Source organism: Tarenaya hassleriana, unplaced genomic scaffold, assembly GCF_000463585.1.
Source record: "Tarenaya hassleriana unplaced genomic scaffold, ASM46358v1 Cleome107, whole genome shotgun sequence".
In the NCBI taxonomy this organism is placed as follows: domain Eukaryota; kingdom Viridiplantae; phylum Streptophyta; class Magnoliopsida; order Brassicales; family Cleomaceae; genus Tarenaya; species Tarenaya hassleriana.
In genome coordinates, this window is record NW_010960960.1 from 332,488 (window position 1) to 354,768 (window position 22,281).

The window sequence follows — 22,281 nt, forward strand, 5'->3', positions numbered from 1 at the left end:
TGTGGATTGAGCATTCGACGGTTGGGCACCCGAGGACTGAGCACCCGAGGGTTGGGCGCTCGAGGAGGCGGTAGAACGTGATCGCTTTTGACGAGGGGCCATCTGCGCACACAAATATAAGAACGACGATTAGAATGTATGGAAATAAAGCGAAGTATAAGGATGGAGACACGAGTGTTCTGATACGATGAACAACCGTGGAAGTGATCAAAAGTCGGGTTAGAAGACAGAACCGATCGTTTCAGAAAGGGTGAAAACGATCGGTTAGAGTTTCTGAGCAAATTTCAACTTCTGATGGCCGAACCGATCGGTTCTTTAGGGCGAACCGATCTGTTCTGATGTCTGTAATTTCGCGAAATGAAACAGACCTAAAACGATCGTTTCATCAAAGAGAAACGATCGGTTCTCGTCTGAAACTACAGATTTGCCGGAAGAAGGTCGTGTGGAAATGGCCAAATGCAAACTAATGACAAATCGATCAACCCAAATCGAAGTACAGAGGATGAATAAGCATGGAAATCGACCTAAAATACAGCGAAAATCATGCAAATGGGTATTCACGCGAGTATGAGGTTTGAAAACTTACCACGTTCGATAGATCGGCGAAATCAAAGGGAGAGAGAGAGATGTCGAAGAGATCCGACAAAGGAGAGGTGATGGGGGTTGGTAATTGGTGAATGAGGTGGCGAATTTTGGTAGAAATCGTGGAGAAATGGCGAAAATGGCGAGAGAGGGCCGAAGGGGAAGTGAAGAAGACGAGGGTTAGGGTTACAGTCGGGCCACTCGAACTTACCGTCGAAACGATCGTTTCTGCTAAGTAAGAACCGATCGTTTCACCCTTTTCGCACGTGATAAGCATGGGAAACTATGAACCGATCGTTTGTATACATACAGAACTGATCGGTTCGTGACACTGAGCAGCATTCCATGAGTATGAGAAGGAACCGATCGTTTGGCTGGATCAGGAAACGATCAGTTCGTGGGCCTGAGCGGCAGATGGAGGGAAAGATCGAAATTCCCTGTATCGAGAGTGAGTGTGCAAGGAAAAGTGGAGAATATAAAACAATAAAAATAAATAAATAAATAAATAGATAAAAGCGGGAGAAATAAATATGCGGAAAAAAAGGATACGGGTTCGGGAGAAACCCGAACGTGCTCGTTTAAGGTCGTGAGCACAAGGACCGTAGTGGTATCAAGCTGGGGAGGGATCAGAGAGAGGGAGAATGCCTCTCTCAGAAGACGGTTCGTCGGGATTGTATAGCTTTACCCGTTGAGCATTTACTTTGAACGCTTTACCGTCAGAGCCCCAAAGTTCGATTGCACCATGGTCAGCGACATGTTTGATTGCGAATGGACCAGACCAACGGGATTTGAGCTTACCTGGAAAAACGTCATCGAGAATTGAAGACAAGGACACGATCGTTTACCTGGAAAGATCGATGAATGATGTGGCGATCATGCCAACGTTTAGTACGCTCCTTGTAAATTTTTGCATTCTCGTAGGCATTTAGGTGGATTTCTTCGAGATGATGGAGTTGTAATACGCGCTTTTCCGCCGCGGCTTTCAGATCGTAATTCAGAGTTTTGATAGCCCATAACGCCTTATGTTCCAATTCAACCGGCAGATGACAGGCTTTCCCGTATACCAGCTGGAAAGGAGTCATACCAATAGGAGTCTTGAAAGCGGTTCGATAGGCCCAGACCGCGTCAACGAGTTTCTGTGATCAGTCTTTGCGAGAACGGGATACGGTTTTCTCCAGAATAGATTTGATCTCTCGGTTAGAGATCTCGACCTGACCACTAGTCTGCGGGTGATAAGGAGTAGTAACTCGATGTTGAACCCCGTATTTCTTCAATAGATTCTCAATGACTCGGTTCACAAAATGAGTCCCTCTATCGCTGATTATAACACGCGGTACTCCAAAACGAGGAAAAATCACTCTCTGAAACATCCATGAGACGACTTTAGAGTCGTTCGTCGGACTGGCAATCGCGTCGACCCATTTACTCACATAATCGATGGCAACCAATATGTAGAGATTCCCACAAGAAGGAGGGAATGGGCCCATAAAATCGATCCCCCAGACATCGAAAGGTTCGACTTCCAGGATGAACTGCTGAGGTATCTCATGACGTCGGGAGATGTTACCAGTGCGCTGGTATGCATCACAAGAAGAAACAAACCGGTGAACATCTTTAAATAGAGAGGGCCAGTAGAAACCTGCTTGAAGGATCTTGGAGGCTGTCTTCGAACTAGCGAAGTGACCGACATAGTCTGAAGAATGACAATGGAAAATCACTCGCTGAACTTCTTCCTCGGGTATACAACGTCTGAACAATCCGTCTTTACCACGCTTGAATAAGAATGGCTTGTCCCAGAAAAAATCATGAACGTCATGGAGAAATTTCTTTTTCCCATTGTAATTCAGCTCAGGAGGAAGGAGACCACTAACCAGATAGTTGACAAAGTCGGCGTACCAAGGTGCTTCGGATTGTACGGATATGGCCATGATTTGCTCGTCACGAAGTGAATCATCGATCAGGATGGACTCGGGAATCTGTAGTCTCGATAGATGATCAGCAACACTGTTTTCTGTTCCCTTTCTATCTCGGATCTCCAAGTCAAACTCCTGTAAGAGTAGTGTCCAACGGATAAGACGTAGTTTAGCATCTTTCTTAGACAGGAGATACCTGAGTGCAGCGTGGTCTGTGTAAACGATCACTTTGGAGCCAATGAGATACGATCTGAATTTCTCGAATGCGAAGACAATGGCCAGCATTTCTTTCTCTGTCGTAGTGTAGTTTGTCTGAGCATCATCCAGAGTTCGGCTTGCGTAATAAATGGCATGGAGTTTCTTGTCCTTGCGCTGTCCAAGAACTGCGCCAACTGCATAATCATTGGCGTCACACATGATCTCAAAGGGGAGATCCCAATCTGGCGGTTGGATGATAGGAGCGGACGTCAGAGCTTTCTTCAGAGTCTGGAATGCAACGTCGCATTCAGCCGTATACTCGAATGTAGCTTCCTTGCAGAGGAGATCAGTGAGAGGTTTGGAGATTTTTGAGAAATCCTTAATGAACCTCCGGTAGAAGCCTGCATGACCGAGAAAACTGCGGATGCTTTTGACATTGCAAGGTGGAGGCAGTTTCTCGATTACTTCTATCTTGGCTCTATTGACTTCGATCCCTCTTTCTGAAATTTTATGTCCCAGAACAATGCCCTCACAAACCATAAAATGGCATTTCTCTCAATTGAGCACCAAATTAGCCTGTGAGCACCTCTCTAAGACTCGAGAAAGATTCATCAGACACACATCAAAGGAGGGTCCATGGACGGAAAAATCATCCATGAACACCTCCATAATATCCTCGATGACATCCGAGAAGATAGCCATCATGCAACGCTGTAAAGTGCCAGGGGCGTTACAAAGTCCAAAGGGCATACGTCTATAAGCAAATGTACTGTATGGGCAAGTAAACGTAGTCTTTTCCTGATCAGAGGGATGTATAGGGATCTGAAAGAAACCTGAATACCCATCGAGGAAGCAGAAGTAGGAATGCAGAGCGAGTCGCTTGAGCATCTGATCGATAAATGGCAGTGGAAAATGATCCTTCCTTGAATTGGCGTTAAGCTTCCTGTAATCGATGCACATACGCCATCCGGTGACAGTCCTTGTCGGTATTAATTCGTTCCGATCATTCTTGATGACTGTCATCCCACCCTTCTTTGGAACAACCTGCACAGGGCTAACCCAAGGGCTATCGGAGATAGGAAAGATAATACCTGCGTCTAGAAGTTTCATAACTTCTTTCTTGACGACCTCTTGAAGCTTCGGGTTGAGATGACGTTGATGTTCGATAGAAGTCTTTGTCTCATCTTCGAGGTGGATCCGATGCATGCACAAAGAGGGACTGATGCCCTTGATATCTCCGACCGAATAGCCTATCACTTTCCTGTACTTACGCAACATATCTAGCAATTTGCGGACTTGGGAAAGTCCAGATCGGCGTTAACAATAACAGGATAAGTAGATTTGGATCCAAGAAATTCATACCGAAGTCCAGTGGGGAGGGGTTTGAGTTCAAGCTCTGGTGCGGTGTCGCGATCCCATCCGAAAGTCGACAAAGAATCTAAATGGTTAATGAGTGCAAGAATAGATGTATCATGAGAGTCGAGTGATGTACCTGAGTAGGAGGGGTCGGGGAAAGCCACGAGAGATGAAAACGTGGTGTTTTGCAATTCTGAATGAGCAACCGATCGGTTGGAGATATTGGTGCCGATCGGTTTAAGTTTCTGTAAGGTTGATTCGAAAATCTGAACCTCAAACCGATCGTTTCTTATGCATGACACGTTCGGTTCTGATTTCTGTACCTCGACGCGATCAGTTCTCAGGACTGAACCGATCGGTTCTAAATTCTGTAACTTTGGGTCACAAATTCGATCCGCCAACCGATCGTTTCCACCAGATGAAACGATCGGTTCTTATTTCTGTAACTCAAAACGATCGGTTCTCAGAGCCGAACCGATCGTTCAAATTTCTGTAACTTTTCAACCTTTGGAATAGTACCGAAACGATCGGTTTCAAGGTGGAAACAGATCGGTTTGTCTCTTTATAAACTTTCGGCCACCATTGTGTCGATGGAATTGTCGTGATCCGGAATTTGTCCGTAAATCCACATCTGTTCAATATAGGTATAGATGCTATCATGCGATAAAAGAGTCAGTTCCAAGGGGTCTTCATGATGAAATTGATGCATTACCTTTTCAGCTAAGGATCCGAAGACGTCGAGGAAGCACGCAGATTCGGTTGACGACGGTTGCTTGAGATTTTTGTCCAGAGTAAACTCTACCGTCTCATCTCCAATCTTCATGGTCAACCTACCTGCTCTAACATGTATAACAGCATCTGCAGTGTTAAGAAAAGGTCGACCAAGAATGATGGGTACCTAAGAATCTTCGTCCATGTCAAGGACCACAAAATCCACCGGAATGTAGAAATTTCCGACTTTTAGTGGCACGTCCTCGAGTATTCCAGCAGGGTATTTAACGGATCGATCGGCTAATTGGAGAGCCATTCTGGTGGGTTTTAGCTCGCCCACATTCAGCTTCTTGAAGATGGAGAGTGGAAGAAGGCTGACGCTTGCTCCTAGATCACAAAGCGCACGATCGATGGACACATTGCCTAATGTACAAGGGATTGAGAAACTACCTGGATCCGACTGCTTGGGTGGTAGCTCATGTTGGATCAGAGCACTACACTCGGCGGTGAGTGCTATAGTCTCTTTTTCAACGACTCTCTTCTTAGTCTGGATGTCCTTCAAGAACTTAGTATACGAGGGAATCTGCAAAATAGCTTCAGTGAATGGCATAGTTACCTCGAGTTTCTTCAGCATTTCTGCGAATCTGGCAAACTGACTATCTTCGCTATGCTTCCTCAGACGCGATGGGAATGGTATCGGTGGTGGTCTAGGAGGAGGAGACACGTAAACTGGTACAGGAGTATTGTCAGGAATATCTGAAACTTTGGTCTTCGAGCTTTCGCCTTGCTCATCCATCGGTGAGTTTCCAGAGTCTACCTGCTTACCATTTCGCAGAGTAATAACATTAACATGTTCACGAGAGTTGGTCTCAGGTTTACCTGGAAGAACACCGGACGGTCTTTGGGAGTCTGCTGCGAGCTGGGCAATCTGATTGTCCACTACCTTAAAGTGGGCGTCAATACTCGCAAATTGAGTGCGGAATTCCTGAGTCTGCTTCTCATGTGCCTGAATGAGCTGTTGAAGAAGAGCATTTGTATCTTGAGAATGTTCGCGATTACCCGGAGGTGTAGGATTATTGTACGACTGTCCCGGGGCTCTGTAGTTGGAGTTCTGATTAGGGCCTTTGGATTGAAAAGCAAAGCCGGGTGGAATCCTCTGGTTTGGATTGTTGGATGGTCTAAAGTTGTTCGGTGTGGGATTCTCAACATTGTTCGACTTGTAGGAGAGATTTGGGTGATTCCTCCAGCTTGAGTTGTACGAGCCCATGTAGTTATTGTTGGCCACGTAGTTCAGATCTTCAACCCTCTCCTCAATCGCATAAAGACCATGATCCTCCTGTGGATATGTCGGGACATCTGTGGTAGAAATCAGATTGGCGCTTGCAAATTTAGCATTAAGTACTGTCAACTGATCAAGAACCGTCTTTAGGCTGGGGTCGCCTTCTCGCTTTGGTATATCGCGAGAATATTCGTTCGGGACGTCTTCTTCTTGAGCCATCATCTTAATGTGCTGTTCCAATTCTGTGAATGACTTGTTTTGGATGCTGCCACCGCAGGAGGCGCGGATCAAAGTCTTGGTATCACTGCGGAGTCCTCGAAAGAAAGTGTTGATCAGATAATTCTTGTCGAGTCCATGATGAGGGCATGATTTCTGATATCCCTTGTATCTTTTCCAAACGTCGTGTAAACTCTCCCTTTGATCCTGCTTAAACGAATGTATACCGGAGAGAGCTGCTTGAGTGCGATGGGTTGGAAAGAACTTAGACATGAACTGGACCTCCAACTGATCCCAGGTATGGATAGAATCAGGGGCTAAGTCGTATAGCCATTCCAGTACAGCATCCATGAGAGTCCAGGGAAAAGCGAGTAGACGGAGGTCATCGTCCGTCACCCTGGCCTCTCTTTTGATCGAGCGACACATCATCTTGAAACGCGTAAGATGTGCGTTCGGGTCTTCGTTTGGCCTACCCCGGAAGGAATTATTGCTAAGCATCTGAATGGTAGCCGGGTTAAGCTCAAAACGAGTCACGTCAATGGTTGGCAGTCGTATACCGGCCATAAGCTCGGTGTGCTTCGGTGTGTTGTATTGAGCGAAAGTTGAGTCAACATTGCCTTCGGCATCACCGGAAAAAGCAAGATCTCGATCGTTCTCCATTTGCCTCTGTTGTCGACGGATGCGGGTAATGGTCCTTTCAAGTTCAGGATCAAAAGGCACTAGGTTTGATGTCCCAGCACTTCTGGTCATGCACTAGGAAACCCTGCACACAACGAAAAACAACAGACAAACGAAAAAGAAACGTGAGAAATCACTTAAGAAAAAGAAAAACAAAAAGATCAAGACTAGATAGGATCTAATCCTGTTGCCTAAATTATCCCCGGCAACGGCGCCAAAAACTTGATGTCAGAAATCTAGGCGAATAAATTCGATCAAGTTATAATATCCTAGACTCAACAATTAACCGCAAGTGTACGGATCGTGTGTAGTAGCTAGGGTCGAATACAAGGACAAAATTAAGCGAAGGAGTTAAACCCAAATCCAAATCTAAATCTAAGAAAAATAATAGGAATGTGGAGAATGGAATGTCAAGAACAAAGCAATTAACTAAACGGTTGTAGACAATCAATGGAAAACACTGCAGGCTTCGTGATTGCTTTACATGCAAGGATCTTCTCTAAAGATGCAGATTCTGTGGTTTCTAAATCCAATTTAGGGAATTCAAGCTCTAAAATAGAAATAAATCTCTCGAGTCTAACCTCACTATCCAGGCTTTATCCTACTAACCTCTCGATTCAATAGTCTAAACCCTGGATGCATAAACGAACGCTATCATAATTCCTAGGCAAATATTCATCTCTCGATGCAATACCTGTTCCATTTACTGAGTTATTTCCAGGTTAGAATTCCATATGTCTATGCGAATTAAAACCCTAAGTTCATTCAATCAAATGGCCAACAAGATCAAACACATTAAGAACAACTCAATAAACTGAATCAAATAAATAATACCATATAGTCTGGAATTATAAAAACCAAAGATCCCTACATAGCAAATCCCTAACCCGCAGCAAGGGGACTACTCGCTACGCATCGAAACGACAGGGTTCATATCAATACAACAAGACATTGTAAAATAGAATAAGGAAGAAACTCTTAGTCAATTTCTCGGCTTCGTGATCTCCGTCTTCTACTCCAATCTCTCGCTTCCTGATAATCTCCCTCTTTTCTCTGCTCTTGGGTGACTATTCTGCTCAAAATTCGGAATGCCTTGAAACCTAGAAGCTTTCTCCCTTTTATTTCTTTCTTTTTTGGCCGAAATAAGAATGTTTCCAAAAACTTCGCCTGAGAACCGATCGTTTCTTCATATGATGAACCGATCGGTTCATATTTCTGATCCAGATTTTCAATTTCCGCAAATCGAACCGATCGGTTTTCTCAGAATGAACTAATCGGTTTCGCCTTCTGAGTGATTCTTCTGTTCTTGTTCAAGAGGCGAAACGATCGTTTCGGAATGCCCTGAAACGATCGGTTCTTGCTTCTGATTCCGCATTCGGTTGGTTTTCGCTCATTTTTCCGCTCGTAATGCGTAGTACCTGTAAAGATTAAACCAAAGCGAAATCGAAGCTAAACACGCACTTAAACGTCTGAGATATCATAAAGTCAGGTAAATGTGTCGGACGAATCATATAAAAATCCATGATATATTGTGTGTTATCAGCAGTGGTCTCTAAAGCATAGCCCCAAAAGGACTTCGGAAGATCTGTCTGACTCATCATAGACCGAATCATATCTAACAATGTTCGGTTCCTCCGTTCAGACACGCCATTCCATTCTGGCGTTCCAGGAGGAGTTAATTGTGATACAATACCACAATCAACCAGATAGGTAGTGAATTCTTGGCTCATATACTCGCCACCACGATCGGATCGAAGTGTCTTGATCGTCTTTTCCAACCGGGTCTGTACTTCGTTTCTGAAAGCCTTGAACATTTCAAGTGTTTCAGACTTATGTCTCATCAAATAGACATAACCGTATCGACTGAAATCATCAGTGAACGTAACGAAATACAGATAACCTCCTCTAGCTGGACAGCTCATTGGTCCGCATACATCACTATGTATGAGAGCCAATAACTCCGTCGCTCTCTGTCCTTTTCCCTTGAATGGATGCTTTGTTATCATACCCATCAAACAAGACTCACAAGATTCAAGAGACTCAAAGTCAAATGAATCCAGAAGACCTTCATAATGAAGCCTCTGAATGCGCTTCTCGTTTATATGGCCTAGACGACAATGCCAGAGGAAGGTCGGGTTTAAGTCATTCGGCTTAAACCGTTTAGTACTCACGCTATAGATGGATGATGTCGAGTTCGACGGCTGATCATTCAAGACGTATAAACCATTAACTAGATAACCATTACCATAGTAAATATCATCTTGATAAATCATCAAACTCGAGTTCTCAATCACAAATCGAAAACCATCCAAATCAGGACATGAAATAGAAATAATGTTTCTGCTAATCGCAGGAACATTCGAGTTCGAAGGCTGATCATTCAAGACGTATAAACCATTAACTAGATAACCATTACCATAGTAAATATCGTCTCGATAAATCATCAAACTCGAAGTTCTCAATCACAAATCGAAACCATCCAAATCCAGACAAGAAATAGAAAAAATGTTTCTGCTAATCGCAGGAACATAGTAACAATTACTTAATTCTAAAACAAGTCCAGAAGGAAGATGCAAATCATAAACGCCAACACATAATGCAACAACTCTTGCTCCATTTCCGACGCGTAGATCCGCATCTCCTTAGCCAGCATCCTACTTCTTCTTAGTCCCTACACATTTCCACAAATGTGTGAGGCACTTCCAGTATCCAATACCCACGAAGATGTAGTACAGATGTTAGCTTCTATAACATGAATACCCGAGGCAGAAGCTTCACCAAGCTTCTTATCCTTCAGATCCTCCAAGTAAAGGTGACAATTACGCTTCCAGTGTCCAGACACTCCGCAGTAATGACAGTCACCCTTATCGGGCTTAGGCTTAGGCGTACTTTTGCCTTTTTCGCCGCCTTCTTTTTGGCTTTGCCCCGCCGCTTCTTGCTGGAGTTGTTCTCAACAACAAGCACAGTCTTGGGCACCACGATATCCTGCTCGGCTGATTTCAGCATCCCATGCAGTTCGGCTAAGCTCTTAGTCATCACGTGCGTATGGTACTGCAAAACGAACTGGTTATAGTCCTCGGGCAATGACATCAGGATCAAGTCTGCAACCAAGTCACCATCGAGCTTCACTCCCATACGCTCAAGTTATTCAACATGAGCTCTCATGTTGAGGACGTGGGTGTTGACAGAGCTACCTCTCGGCATCTCCGTCTTCACTAGAGCTTTCAGCGTCTTGTACTTTTCAGTACGCGCTAACTCCTCAAACATGGTCTTGAGCTGATTGATCATATCAAACACGTTCTTCCCCTCAAATCTGCAGATTCGGGGTCATGCTTCCCAACATGAGACAGGAGATCTCATTGTCGTCAGTCTGATGCTTCAACCAAGCATCTCTGACGGCTCTCGTGGCATTGGCCGCAGGTTCTGGTGGTAGAGCCCCTTCCAGTACGTACGACTTCTTATCGTGCTTGAGAACAATTCTCAAGTTCCAATACCAGTCTAAGAAGTTCGTCCCGGTCAACTTATCCTTCTCAAGGATAGATCGCATCGTCAAACACGGTACGCTACCGGTTGACGCCATGTCCTACAGAAAAAGACAAACAGAACGAACAAAAACAAATGTAGATTTTATCAATGATCTACTACCAGCTAGTCCATCATCAATCAATGACAACATAGATACAAACACAAGCTATCTTCCCATAAAGAAAACTAACCCTACAATAATTTTCTATATGGGACTAAGATCCGTATTTCACATAAGAATGAGTTGTTACACTCAGCCTTACGCTATTTAGGTAGACATCTAATGTCAGTCATATCCAATATGACTCTTAGATCCTTTATGAGACTATGATATCAAATATCATTGTATACTTGTCTCATGTGTACCATTAAGTCTCAAGTCAAACTTGATAACTTAACCTAAGGTAAACCATGTTCAAGCTGTGGGAACCACAATTTCCCACCCTGTCTCACAAAGATAATCCGGCACGCTCAGCTTTGGCATGACCCGTGTTACGGATGATCGATGCCTTGACAGGCGCTCTAGTAATGGGAGGTACACGCTTAGCATTACATAAATAAGGGATTTTCGAAACCACACTTAAATCAAGCATCTACTTTCAAGCTATGAGAACCACCATTTCTCCTTCTTGCCTCACCAAGATAGCACGGCACACCCAGCTTTGGCATGGCCCATGACACGTACGATCGAGGTCTTGACAAGTGCTTTACTCGTAGAGCTACTAGATCTAACCGATTTTTGTGCAACGATTGTACGTAATCCAAATAGACCATCCATTCGATTATGTATTCCCAATTCCGAAGCTCCCACTCAATCAAACATATGCTATATCTTGATCAAGTTACATGCATTCATTCACTATGGACCATCCTTAAGAATGAATCATGTCTATTTGAGTTACAGTTGATCAGATTAAGCAACGATTGTGTAATCGGACCTAGAAAACGAAAAATTTTCGGAGTCTGGACCTCGGACCGTCCGTTCTGGAGGCAGAACGGACGTTCCAGGCTTGCAGAACGATCGGTCTGAACCAGCCGGAACGGACAGTCCGCAGCAGACGGAACGGACGGTCCAGAGCGGACCATCCGTTCTGATATGTGCAGTCCGCCACCCCGGACCGTCCGGTCTGGCTTACCCAGAACGGACAGTGTAGGGTTCGTTTACATGATCAGATCATGTTCTCCGGCGTTCTTGGCCCCGATCAGACCCGAAACTTATCCGAATTCTTCTGTACACCCAAAATTCGAACTCCTGCACTCTATGCAATATGAAACATGCAATCTACACTAGATTCAATCATCAAACATGCATAGAAAGCAAAGCAAACATGGATTCAAACAATTCAAATCCTAAAACGTGCGTGATAGGGTTATACGAAATCAAAACAGAGCAACCAGACTCTGATATCACTGATGGGATTCCTGGGATCTCTAGAGCGAATCTTATTCCTAAGAGATCGATTCTAGGGTTTGCGCAGCGGATATAAAACAAAATTTGAATGAAACCCTAGAACCATGCTTCTATGAATCGTAGAAACGTTAGAACGCTTACCTCAATCGATCCGGGACCTGTATCAATTGAAGAACTCGTCTGATCACGAAAAGGAGGAAGAATACCTCGCCCTCTACACGTATCCACACCTCGGGTTGGATTCCAACGATTGAAACTTGTCTGCTAGGACCCGAATCAGCTATTCAGTTTCGCGCTTCGAGAAAACAAGACTTAGAAATCCTTGAACTCTTTGGATCTCACCAAAAGCTCTTAGAATTCTGCCAAAGACGGCTCAAAAAGTCTCCCCATCAATTAGGGTTTTAATCTTCTTCTTATAAGGTGATTTAACCCTAATTCGGTCTAATTTTCGAAAAGCCGAAAGCCGAAACGGACGGTCCAGGAATGCATGTGGACCGTCCGTTCCAGCAAGCTAGAACAGACGGTCTGCCCACGTGGAGCGTCCGTTCCAGACAAGCTAGAACGGACGGTCTTACGAACGCCAGTGATGATTCCGGTTGATGATCCTTTTGTATCGCGGTATCATATGTCGAACATAAGGCATGGACAAGCCACCTTATCTGATTCGACTGCTTTCTCGTTCACTGAGTCCGATTGTCTGAAATAGACGACGTTCGTCTATAGTGCGGCCACACATTTCTACAGTGTCGCTCACACGAGGGGCCCAGCGATATCTCTCTCTTTTACGAGAGATACAAATCTCATCTTGACTATCTACAATCTAGCACATGATTCGTTTCGTACCTGATACACGCTTTTATAGTCCTCCTGTTACGCAGGACGTTTGACGTATTCAAAGCACGCAACTCCTCATGTTGGATTCCGTAGATATCTCAGGTCTAAGGATCCAATCATGGAACCGCCATATGAGATTCAAGTCATGACGCTAGTTCATGTGACAATCTCATGTGGGTCAATTCAGTATTCCGTTCTCCAACGAATACCTATGACTGTGATCGTATCCAATACCTATGACCATCTATATGATCGTTAATCACACATCATACTAGTCTTAGTATATCATTATTCTCACAATGATACATGACTAGGGAGTTTAGTATTGTTCATAACAATACATGGATTTCACAACATATCTAGTATGCACAACATGTAATGAATCAAACACTTTCATAAAACTATAGAAAGTGTCAATACATCAAATGTATCATAATAAAGCTCGCATAACAGCACATCATAGAGCACTAAACCAACAATTTGCCCTTCCTCTTAAGCTGCTGCTCAATCTTGATGGCAAGGTGCAATAGATCCTCTATGTCTCCATATTGGTGAGTTTCTACAGCACATCGTACGTACTTGATGGCAAGGTGCAATAGTTCGTTTCCTTACATGATTAGAACTTATGCTGCAAACTAACAAGCGTTAGAAATAAACAGAATGGGGACAAAAATTAAGAAGATGATAGAACCTCACAAACTCTCCAGAAAGTGTTTCACTCAGATATGTCACTCAAACTCTCCTTTTCTCCTTGTAAGGCCTTTTTCGAGCTAAATCGAGAACTCACAAGACTCAAACAATGGTGGACTGGTTAGTCTAAGCTTAACCCTTTGAGGAACAAGTACCTATAACACCTTAACTATTATTAAGAATCCTGAAATCGAATTTTTAAGAATTAGAATGTAGTAAGGTTCTCGAAATTATAGAAGCATAAAATTTAATTAAAAAAATACTCTTGAAAAATAAAACTTTTGAATTCAGAAAGATAACACTCTTTTTTTGTACTTTTTTGTAATATTTTTTTTCTCTTTTTTTTTTCTTTTTTTTTTTGAATATTCCTCAAACTTTGCAACACAAAATTTCAAGAAAAAAAAAACAAAATAAAACGATAAATAGAGGTAATCCTAGTTTAAACAAGAACGGGGCTCTGATACCAAATGATACGAACCCAGATCCAAGTTCTTATATAATAAACTAGGCGGTAGGTTTTGTTCTAAAACTCCCAAGTAACTTGTAACAAAAACTATAACCCAAACCTGAAATAGGCCGTCTCTAACCCTTGTTAAACCCGACTTAGGAACTCTAGCCAACAGCGAAGGCGCCACAAGCAATTGCGGATTAATGCTTGATAAGCCGAAGAACACCAATGAATCGATTGGATTCGAGATTTAGTTTTCAAAGGAACTTCAAGGAGAAAACTCTCAAATTTGATTAAAAGATAAGGTGTCTTACAAATGAGAATTTGGGTGCCTTATATAGGCTTACAAAGAGAACATAATAATGAGAAATTTGAATAAAGAAAAACATAATCATGATAAATTTGAACAAAGAGGATTTTGATTGAAGCTTTTGACTCTTGATTGAAGATTTTGACCATTGATTGCCTCCACTTTTGACTTTGGAAAATTGATTAGAGAATAGTGGATGTTGAGTCATTTCGGTGTCACACTTACATCATCTCCTCTTTTGGGCTTTCAAGAAGCCTTATTAAATTCATGGGCTTGAAAGTTGGGCCTTTGTTGTTGGTTGGACTTGGAGTGATGTTTGGGCCACTGATATTTTTTATTAGTCCATTTCTGAATCCCTCTTGAATCATACGCACGAAAGCCGCTTACAGTCTCTTCACCCTAGCTCGAGTCAATGGCTCTTGCACTTGAAGTTCCTCTTGGACATTTGAATGTGGTCGGTCCTGTGTCCTAGTGATGTCCTCATCACAAAGCATTTCCAACCTGAGTGTATCGAGAGTCGCGCTTCATTTCATTCCGACTTACGCAGCTAAGTACCCATCACCTCTCGTCTCATTTCCTCTTTCCGATACGAGCAAACACCGTGGACGGTGTCATGTTCAAGGGTGTCATGTTCAAGTCTGGGGTGAATTTACTACTAGCATCTACACATCTATCTACACTGATCATTTGCATTACTAGTTGCATTCGTAGAGAGCACTTGCATAAACCGTTTTGAGTCGATAGTTGAGATATGATGATGCATAGGACTCGATAGATTTAAGGGATGAATTGTCGATTTCTATCCCAAATGGTAGCTCTCGTTCAAAATAGACTTGAAAGGTATGTGGGATATGTTTTAGCTGGAATCTTTTAGAGATAGATGTCTCCTGAACCAAATGCATAAGTTTCCCTAAGAATCGTTCCCAAGACCCTTAGATTGTTTGACTGATGTTCGAAAAATATTGATAGATGCTATAAATAGCTATTTTCCGACGCTCCTCTGTCACTGTCTCGTCAATGAAAATCATTCGAGGACATGAGTGTGTAATGACTCGGGTCTAAGTTGTGGGTTGAGTATCCATGTGAAAAAAATTTAAAAATAGAGAAAGAAAAAGATAAGAAATAAAGAAAAAGGTACTCAACGACTTCAACATCCTAGAAGTCTAGGATATAAGTCTTCAAAAAGGAGCAAGCAAATAGAATCCAAAAGTCTCTTGGAATTATAAGTTGAACGAAGACATTGGAAAAGAAAGAACAAAGGTCAAATATCTTTGGGAAGATTGGTAAATAGATTCGAGAAATATGCTCAGCTAGTAGACGAAAATCTTTAGAGGTTTCAGGCGAAAAACTTAGATTCCATTACTATTAGAGTTGAAATGATACGGGAGAGATCATAATAAGGTAGGATTGATTTCATTCAGGTTAGCATAATGTCTGATTAGTGTTCTATTCTTTGATTTCATTCTGATATATATTTGCCCAAGGACGAGCAAAACGATAAGCCTGGGGAAGTTTAATAGCACGCAATGTACTATGGATTTTGTATGATTCGTCCGACATATTTACTCGGTTTTATGTCATTTGAGACGTTTAAGTGTGTGTTTAGATTCAGTTTCGCTTTGGTTTAATCTTTATAGGTACTACTCAATAGGAGCGGAAAAAAAAGCGAAAACTGAGAGATTTGCGGAACAGGAAAGAGAACTGATCATTTCAAGGTATTGCAAAATGATCGTTTCACCTCTCGGACGAAAACAGAAAAATTGCTCAGAAGGTGGAACCGATCGGTTCATGAGCAAACCAATCGATTTGATTTGCGGAAAACTTAAGATTTTGCTCAGAAATAAGAATCGATCGGTTCACTAGATGTGAAACGATCAGTTCACATGCAGATTTTAGAAAATTTTCGATTTCGGCCAAAACGAAGAAGAAATAAGAGGAGAAAGCCTCTAGGTTGAATTCATTCCGAATTTTAGCAGAAAATACACTTACGAGCAAAAGAAAAGGGGGTGATTATCAAGAGGCAAGAGATCGGAGTAGAAGAAGGAGATTACGAAGCCGGAAAATCGACTAAGCATTCTTCCTATCTTCTATTTTACGATGTTTTGTATTATTGATATGAACCCTGTCGTCTCGATGTTTAGCGAGTAGTTCCTTTGTTGTAGGTTAGGATTTGCTATGTAGGAATCTTTGGTTTTTAATTTTAGACTTTGTGGATTTATTTATTCTATTCGGTTTATTGAGTTGATCCTAATGCGTTTGATCTTGTTGGTCACTTGATTGAATGAACTTAGGGTTTTATTTCATATAGAGATATGAGATTCTAACCTGAAAATAATGCAATAAATAGAAAAAATAGTGCATCGAGATATGGATATTTGTCTAGGGATTATGATAGCGTTCGTTCATGCATCCAGGCTTTTAGACTATTGAATCGAGAGATTAGTAGGATAAAGTCTGGATAGTGAGGTTAGACTTGAGAGGGTTAATCTCTACTTTAGAGCTTAGATTCCCTGAATTGGATAGATAAACCACTGAGTTTGCATCTTTTAAAAGATCCTTGCATGTAAAGCAATCCCGAAGCCTACAGTGTTTATCATTCATAGTTTACAACCGATTTTCGTTATTTGTTTTGCTACGTTTCATCACACCCTCATATTTTCTCTAGATCTAGATTTGGATTGGAATTTGATTCAATTGCTTACTTGTCCATGTGTTCGACCCTAGTTGCTACACACGATCCGTACACTTGCGGTTAATTGTTGAGTCTAGAATTTTATTACTTGATCGAATTTATACACCTAGATTTGCGACATCAACCGCTCTAATACCTACACCAGACGCATCACATTCAATCTCAAAGGTCTTTTCCAAATTAGGAAGCGCAAGGAGTGGTGCATGCGTCAACTGATGGATGTGATGCTCTAGGATGATCATACGATATGAGAACTATGTATGATACGATGGTTTCATTGGATTAATGCATTGTTTGTTCATTATTTATTTTGCATATTTGATAAATAATGACATCCATGGATCGTTATGAATGATCCTAAATTCTTTAGTCGCTTGTCATTGTGCGAGCAATGATGAATTAAGACTAACATGAGGTGTGATGGATGATCATAGTGATGATCATGTGTATTGGATACGGATCACGGTCATGGATACTTGTTTGGAACAAGTGACTGGATGACTCGCATGAGATTGTCGATTGGATCCTATCCATGACTTGAATCTCACTTGATGGTTCACTTTAGATCCTCAGACTTGAGATATCTATTGTATCCATCATGAGGAGTAATGTACTTTGTCTGCATCAAACGTAGTCTTTAATCGGATGATTATAAAGGCGTGACCGCACTATAGATGAATGTCATCTATCTCTTACAGTCTACTCGAGATACGACAAAACAATCGAAATATGAGTTTGATTTATGATATCGTGAGACAAAGAGGATCATCGTTGGAGCTATCAATGGCTTTTCGGTTAGATCACATCTAACTCTTTCCGATATGGGTAATCATAATGTCTTGCTAGAGACCGCTTATGATTTGTAAAGCGAGATTGGATCTCGGGTTTACTGCCGTATTCGGAGGAGCCTAAAGGGTCACACACATATGGGATGGACGTGTATGAACGGGATAGGATCGGATGAGAAAAATCGGATTTTTCTCCGTTTTGAGGTCTGGTCCGGAGCTGGCCAAGAGTTGGTCAGCCGGACTAGACGCACTTAGGAGAAACGGACTGATTTGGCGGAAATGACTGGCTGGTCCGGGTCTGACCAAGAGTTGGTCAGCCGGACCAGACCAGTCAGACGACCAAAATGTGAGCTCGAAGCATGGCTGGTCCGGCAGACCGAAATATTGGTCCGCCAGACCAACAAGTCAGACGGACTGATTTTCACGGTCCGGAGCTAGTCTGGTCCGGTAGACCAACATTCTGGTCCGCCAGATCGCGGACTGTCGGCAAAGGAGTTGGTCACGTGTGCTTGGTCCGGCTGACCAAGAGTTGGTCAGCTCCGGACCAAGACACTGAAAAATCCGAAATCGCGTTTTCTCGCCTTTTTCTTGGTGGAAACAAGTGGGGAACGCGTGAGACTCGTCATTGCTCGACTTCTCTGACCTTTGGAAGGTTAGAGAGACAGAGAAAAACTCTCCCAAGAGAAAGAGAGATCAAGAAGGTGTTCTTGAACTCCATACACAAGAGATTGGATCTCTTGAACTCTAGCAAGCTTGATTCCAAGTGTTGGAATCCATTCCAAGGTGTGGATACCTCAAGAAGGTGTTGACTTCATCAATACCTAAGCTGTGATCAACAAATCAACCTTCAGATTGTGAATCAAAGGTTAGTTTTTCTCTCCAAGAAGTTCTTCATCGGAAGATATTGGTCCGTGGGAGTTCAAAATCGTTTTGAACGCCAATTCCGCTGCGTAAACCCGCGGACCAGATCCTAGCACGGTTTTGAACCAGTGTTCAAGGATCCCGTGTGACCTAGCAGTGGTATCAGAGCATGGTTCTTCGTTTCGATGAAGAACGATCACTCTTGAGCAAGTTTGAAAATGGTTCAAACTTGGTTTTTCCTTGGTTTTGATCTAAGTTTAAATCTGTTATATAAATGAATCTATGGTAGATTATGTTTTGTAACAAGACTTAGATATGTAGAGGCTTAAATCATGAATTAACTCAAGAAAACGGAATGAAAAACGGATTCGAACGGAGTGAAAAATCAGATCAAGTTGTAAAATTTCGTCTGATTTTTCTACCCAGAATCACGCGGTCCGGCGGACCAAAAAGTTGGTCAGCCCCGGACCGCAAGTTTGGACTTAGGCAGGACGAGTTCGGCGGACCAAGAAGGAGAAGTTTCGGACCAAACTGCCTTGGTCCGGCAGACCAAATTATTGGTCCGGTGGACCAGACGTGATGGTTTGGTCCGACGAGATTTATTTATTTTTTGGTCCGACAGTTGCTCCGACACGTCTGGTCTGGCTGACCTAGAGTGGTCAGCCTCGGACCAAGACGTTTCGGATCAGACAGACCATGGAATTGGTCCGAGAGAGAGCAGCGGACTGGAGGTGTTTGGTCCGGCTGACCAAGTTTGGTCAGCCCCAGACCAACAACCTCAGTCCGCGCGTGTCGAGTCTGGTCTGAGAGAGGAAGCTTCGAACTGAATGTGTTTGTTCCGACTGACTGATGCGCACGCATCGAGTTATGTATATTACCCGATTCGTACCACTATCCGCAAGTATACGGTAGTTGTAGTAACGGGGTCGAACACGAGGACTAGGTTGTGTTAATCTATCCCTAAGCTAGATTGATGGTTAAATAAAAATATGATTTGTGATGAGTTTCGGAATACAAGAAAACAAGCAAAATTAACGGGTTGTAAAACGATGGAATTTAGGCGTTGTGGGTTCGGGATCCCTCAAGAATTGCATGGACGGTTGATGATGCTACAATACCTACGGGTTTATCTTCCAAAAAAGGGGGGTTTCTGTTGGGTTTCCCTATGACTGTGATCGTATCCAATACCTATGATCATCTATATGATCATCAATCACACATCATACTAGTCTTATTATGTCATCATTCCCAAAACGACACAAGACTAGGGAATTTAGTATCATTCAGAATGATACAGGGATTTCATAACACATCTAGTATACAAGAACATGTAATGAATCAAATACTCTCATAAACCATAGAAAGTATCAATACATCAAATGTATCTAAATAAAGCTCATAAACAGTACATCATAGAGCACTAAACCAACAATCTCCCACTTGCTCTAATCATGAACTGCTAAACATCTAATGCCCATATCCCTAACATGACCCTCCTGCTTCGACGAAGGGAGATGCTTCGTCAACGGATCGGCAATGTTGTCACCTGTCGACACCCTGCAAATGTGCACGTCTCCTCTGTCTATGATCTCCCTGATAAGGTGAAAATCGTCTGAGTATGTGTTTGGATCATTGATGGGATCTGGGTTCTTTCGCTTGTGCGATCGCTCCATTGTTGTCACAATACAGAGCAATGGGGCTATCAGCACTAGGAATGACACCCAAGTCTCCAACAAACTTCCTGATCCAAACAGCTTCCTTTGCTGCGTCCGACGCTGCAATATACTCAGCTTCTGTAGTAGAATCTGCAACGGTCGCCTGCTTGGAACTCTTCCAGCTAACAGCGCCTCCGTTCAAGCAGAAAACATAGCCTGACTGCGTTCTGTAGTCATCCGGGTCTGACTGGAAACTAGTATCGGTGTAACCTCTTACAGCGAGCTCGTCTTCCGACCCACCGTATACCAAGAACACATCCTTAGTTCTTCTCAAGTACTTCAGGATGTTCTTGACGGCGATCCAGTGTGACTCACCTGGATCTGACTGATATCTACTCGTAATGCTCAACGCATAGGATACATCCGGTCGAGTACAAAGCGTGGCATACTTGATCGATCCAATTGCCGAAGCATATGGAATCCGATCCATGCGTTCTCGCTCATCAGGTGTGTGGCATACTTGATCGATCCAATTGCCGAAGCATATGGAATCCGATCCATGCGTTCTCGCTCATCAGGTGTCGTAGGACACTGACTCTTGCAGAGAACTGTGCCACTGCTCATCGGTAAGGTTCCTTTCTTGGAATCTTGCATCGTGAACCGTTTCAAGACCTTATCGATGTAAGTACTCTGACACAGTCCTAGAAGACGCCTCGATCTATCTCTATAGATCTTTATTCCTAGAATATAGGCCGCTTCTCCTAGGTCCTTCATAGAAAACTGCGTTCCTAGCCAAGACTTAACGTCTTGCAAGGTAGGAACGTCATTCCCTATAAGGAGAATGTCATCCACATACAGCACCAGAAAAACTACTGTGCTCCCACTAACCTTCTTGTAAACACATGGCTCGTCTTCGTTCTGTGAGAAACCAAAATTTTTGATTGTCTCATCAAAGCGAAGGTTCCAACTCCTCGAAGCCTGCTTATCTCCTCGAAGCCTGCTTCAGTCCATAAATGGATCTCTGAAGCTTGCACACCATCCTCGGGTTCCTTGGATCTACAAAACCTTCGGGTTGTGTCATGTACACATCCTCGGTCAAGTTCCCGTTAAGGAACGCGGCCTTGACATCCATCTGCCATATCTCATAGTCATAATATGCGGCTATGGAAGTAGGATCCTGATGGACTTCAGCATAACTACGGACGAAAACGTCTCATCATAGTCAATACCATGAATCTGACGGAATCCTTTCGCCACAAGTCGTGCCTTATACGTGTGCACGTTGCCATCCATGTCGGTCTTCTTCTTGAAGATCCACTTGCATCCGATGGGTTTTATCCCTTCAGACGCATCAACCAGAGTCCATACTTGGTTGTCTGACATGGATTGCATCTCAGACTTCATAGCCTCGCGCCATTTCTCAGAGTCGGGACTCGCCATAGCCTCTGGGTATGTAGTAGGCTCGTCATTTTCTAATAACATGAGTTCCTCATTCCCAGTCACAAGAAATTCATATATCGCTGGCTCTTGGCGAATCCTGCCTGATCTCCGAGGTTCACTCGTCAAAGGTTGAGTCACAACGGGCAGTGTAACAGGTTGAACTTCTTCAACTTATTCACTCGGCTCATTGTCTACTTGCTGCTCTCGAACTTCCTCAAGTTCGATCCTACTCCCACTGACTCTTTTGGAGACGAACTCTCGCTCCATAAAAGTCGCATTCCTGGCAATGAACACCTTGTTCTCTGCCGGAATGTAGAAGTAGTAACCCTTAGTTTCCTTAGGGTAGCCTACAAATAAACACTTATCAGATTTGGAGGATAACTCAATGTGACGATTTTACGACAGAACGTGGAAAAAAATTATCCGCCGCAAACAGTCTCAAAATCCGTCGCAATTTGCTACGGTTTGCGACGGATAATTCTGTCACAACAAAGAAATAGATGATTTGCGACGGAAAATAAAAATTGCGACGGATTGCGACAGAATATTCCGTCGCAATGTATTTGGTTTCGGTTTTCGACGAAATTTTTTGAATTTTGGGCGCGTAAATAAATTTCATTTTGTGACGGATTGCGACGGAAAATTCCGTCGCAAAAAGCAATATAAAACCACGAGTCGTCTTCTTCATCAGATT

The 22,281-nt window shown here is 42.9% G+C and overlaps 1 protein-coding gene across 1 annotated transcript; it reads right to left on the bottom strand.

Moving 5' to 3' along the window:
- Positions 1 to 4,947: 4,947 nt before the first annotated feature.
- LOC104805026 lies at positions 4,948 to 7,005 on the bottom strand. The gene has a single exon (XM_010529427.1). The coding sequence runs from the start codon at positions 7,003 to 7,005 to the stop codon at positions 4,948 to 4,950; it is 2,058 nt and encodes a 685-aa protein (XP_010527729.1).
- Positions 7,006 to 22,281: the final 15,276 nt, after the last annotated feature.

Coding starts and splice junctions, on each gene's coding strand:
- LOC104805026 (XM_010529427.1), bottom strand. CDS start 7,005: ATGACCAGAAGTGCTGGGACATCAAACCTAGTGCCTTTTGATCCTGAA.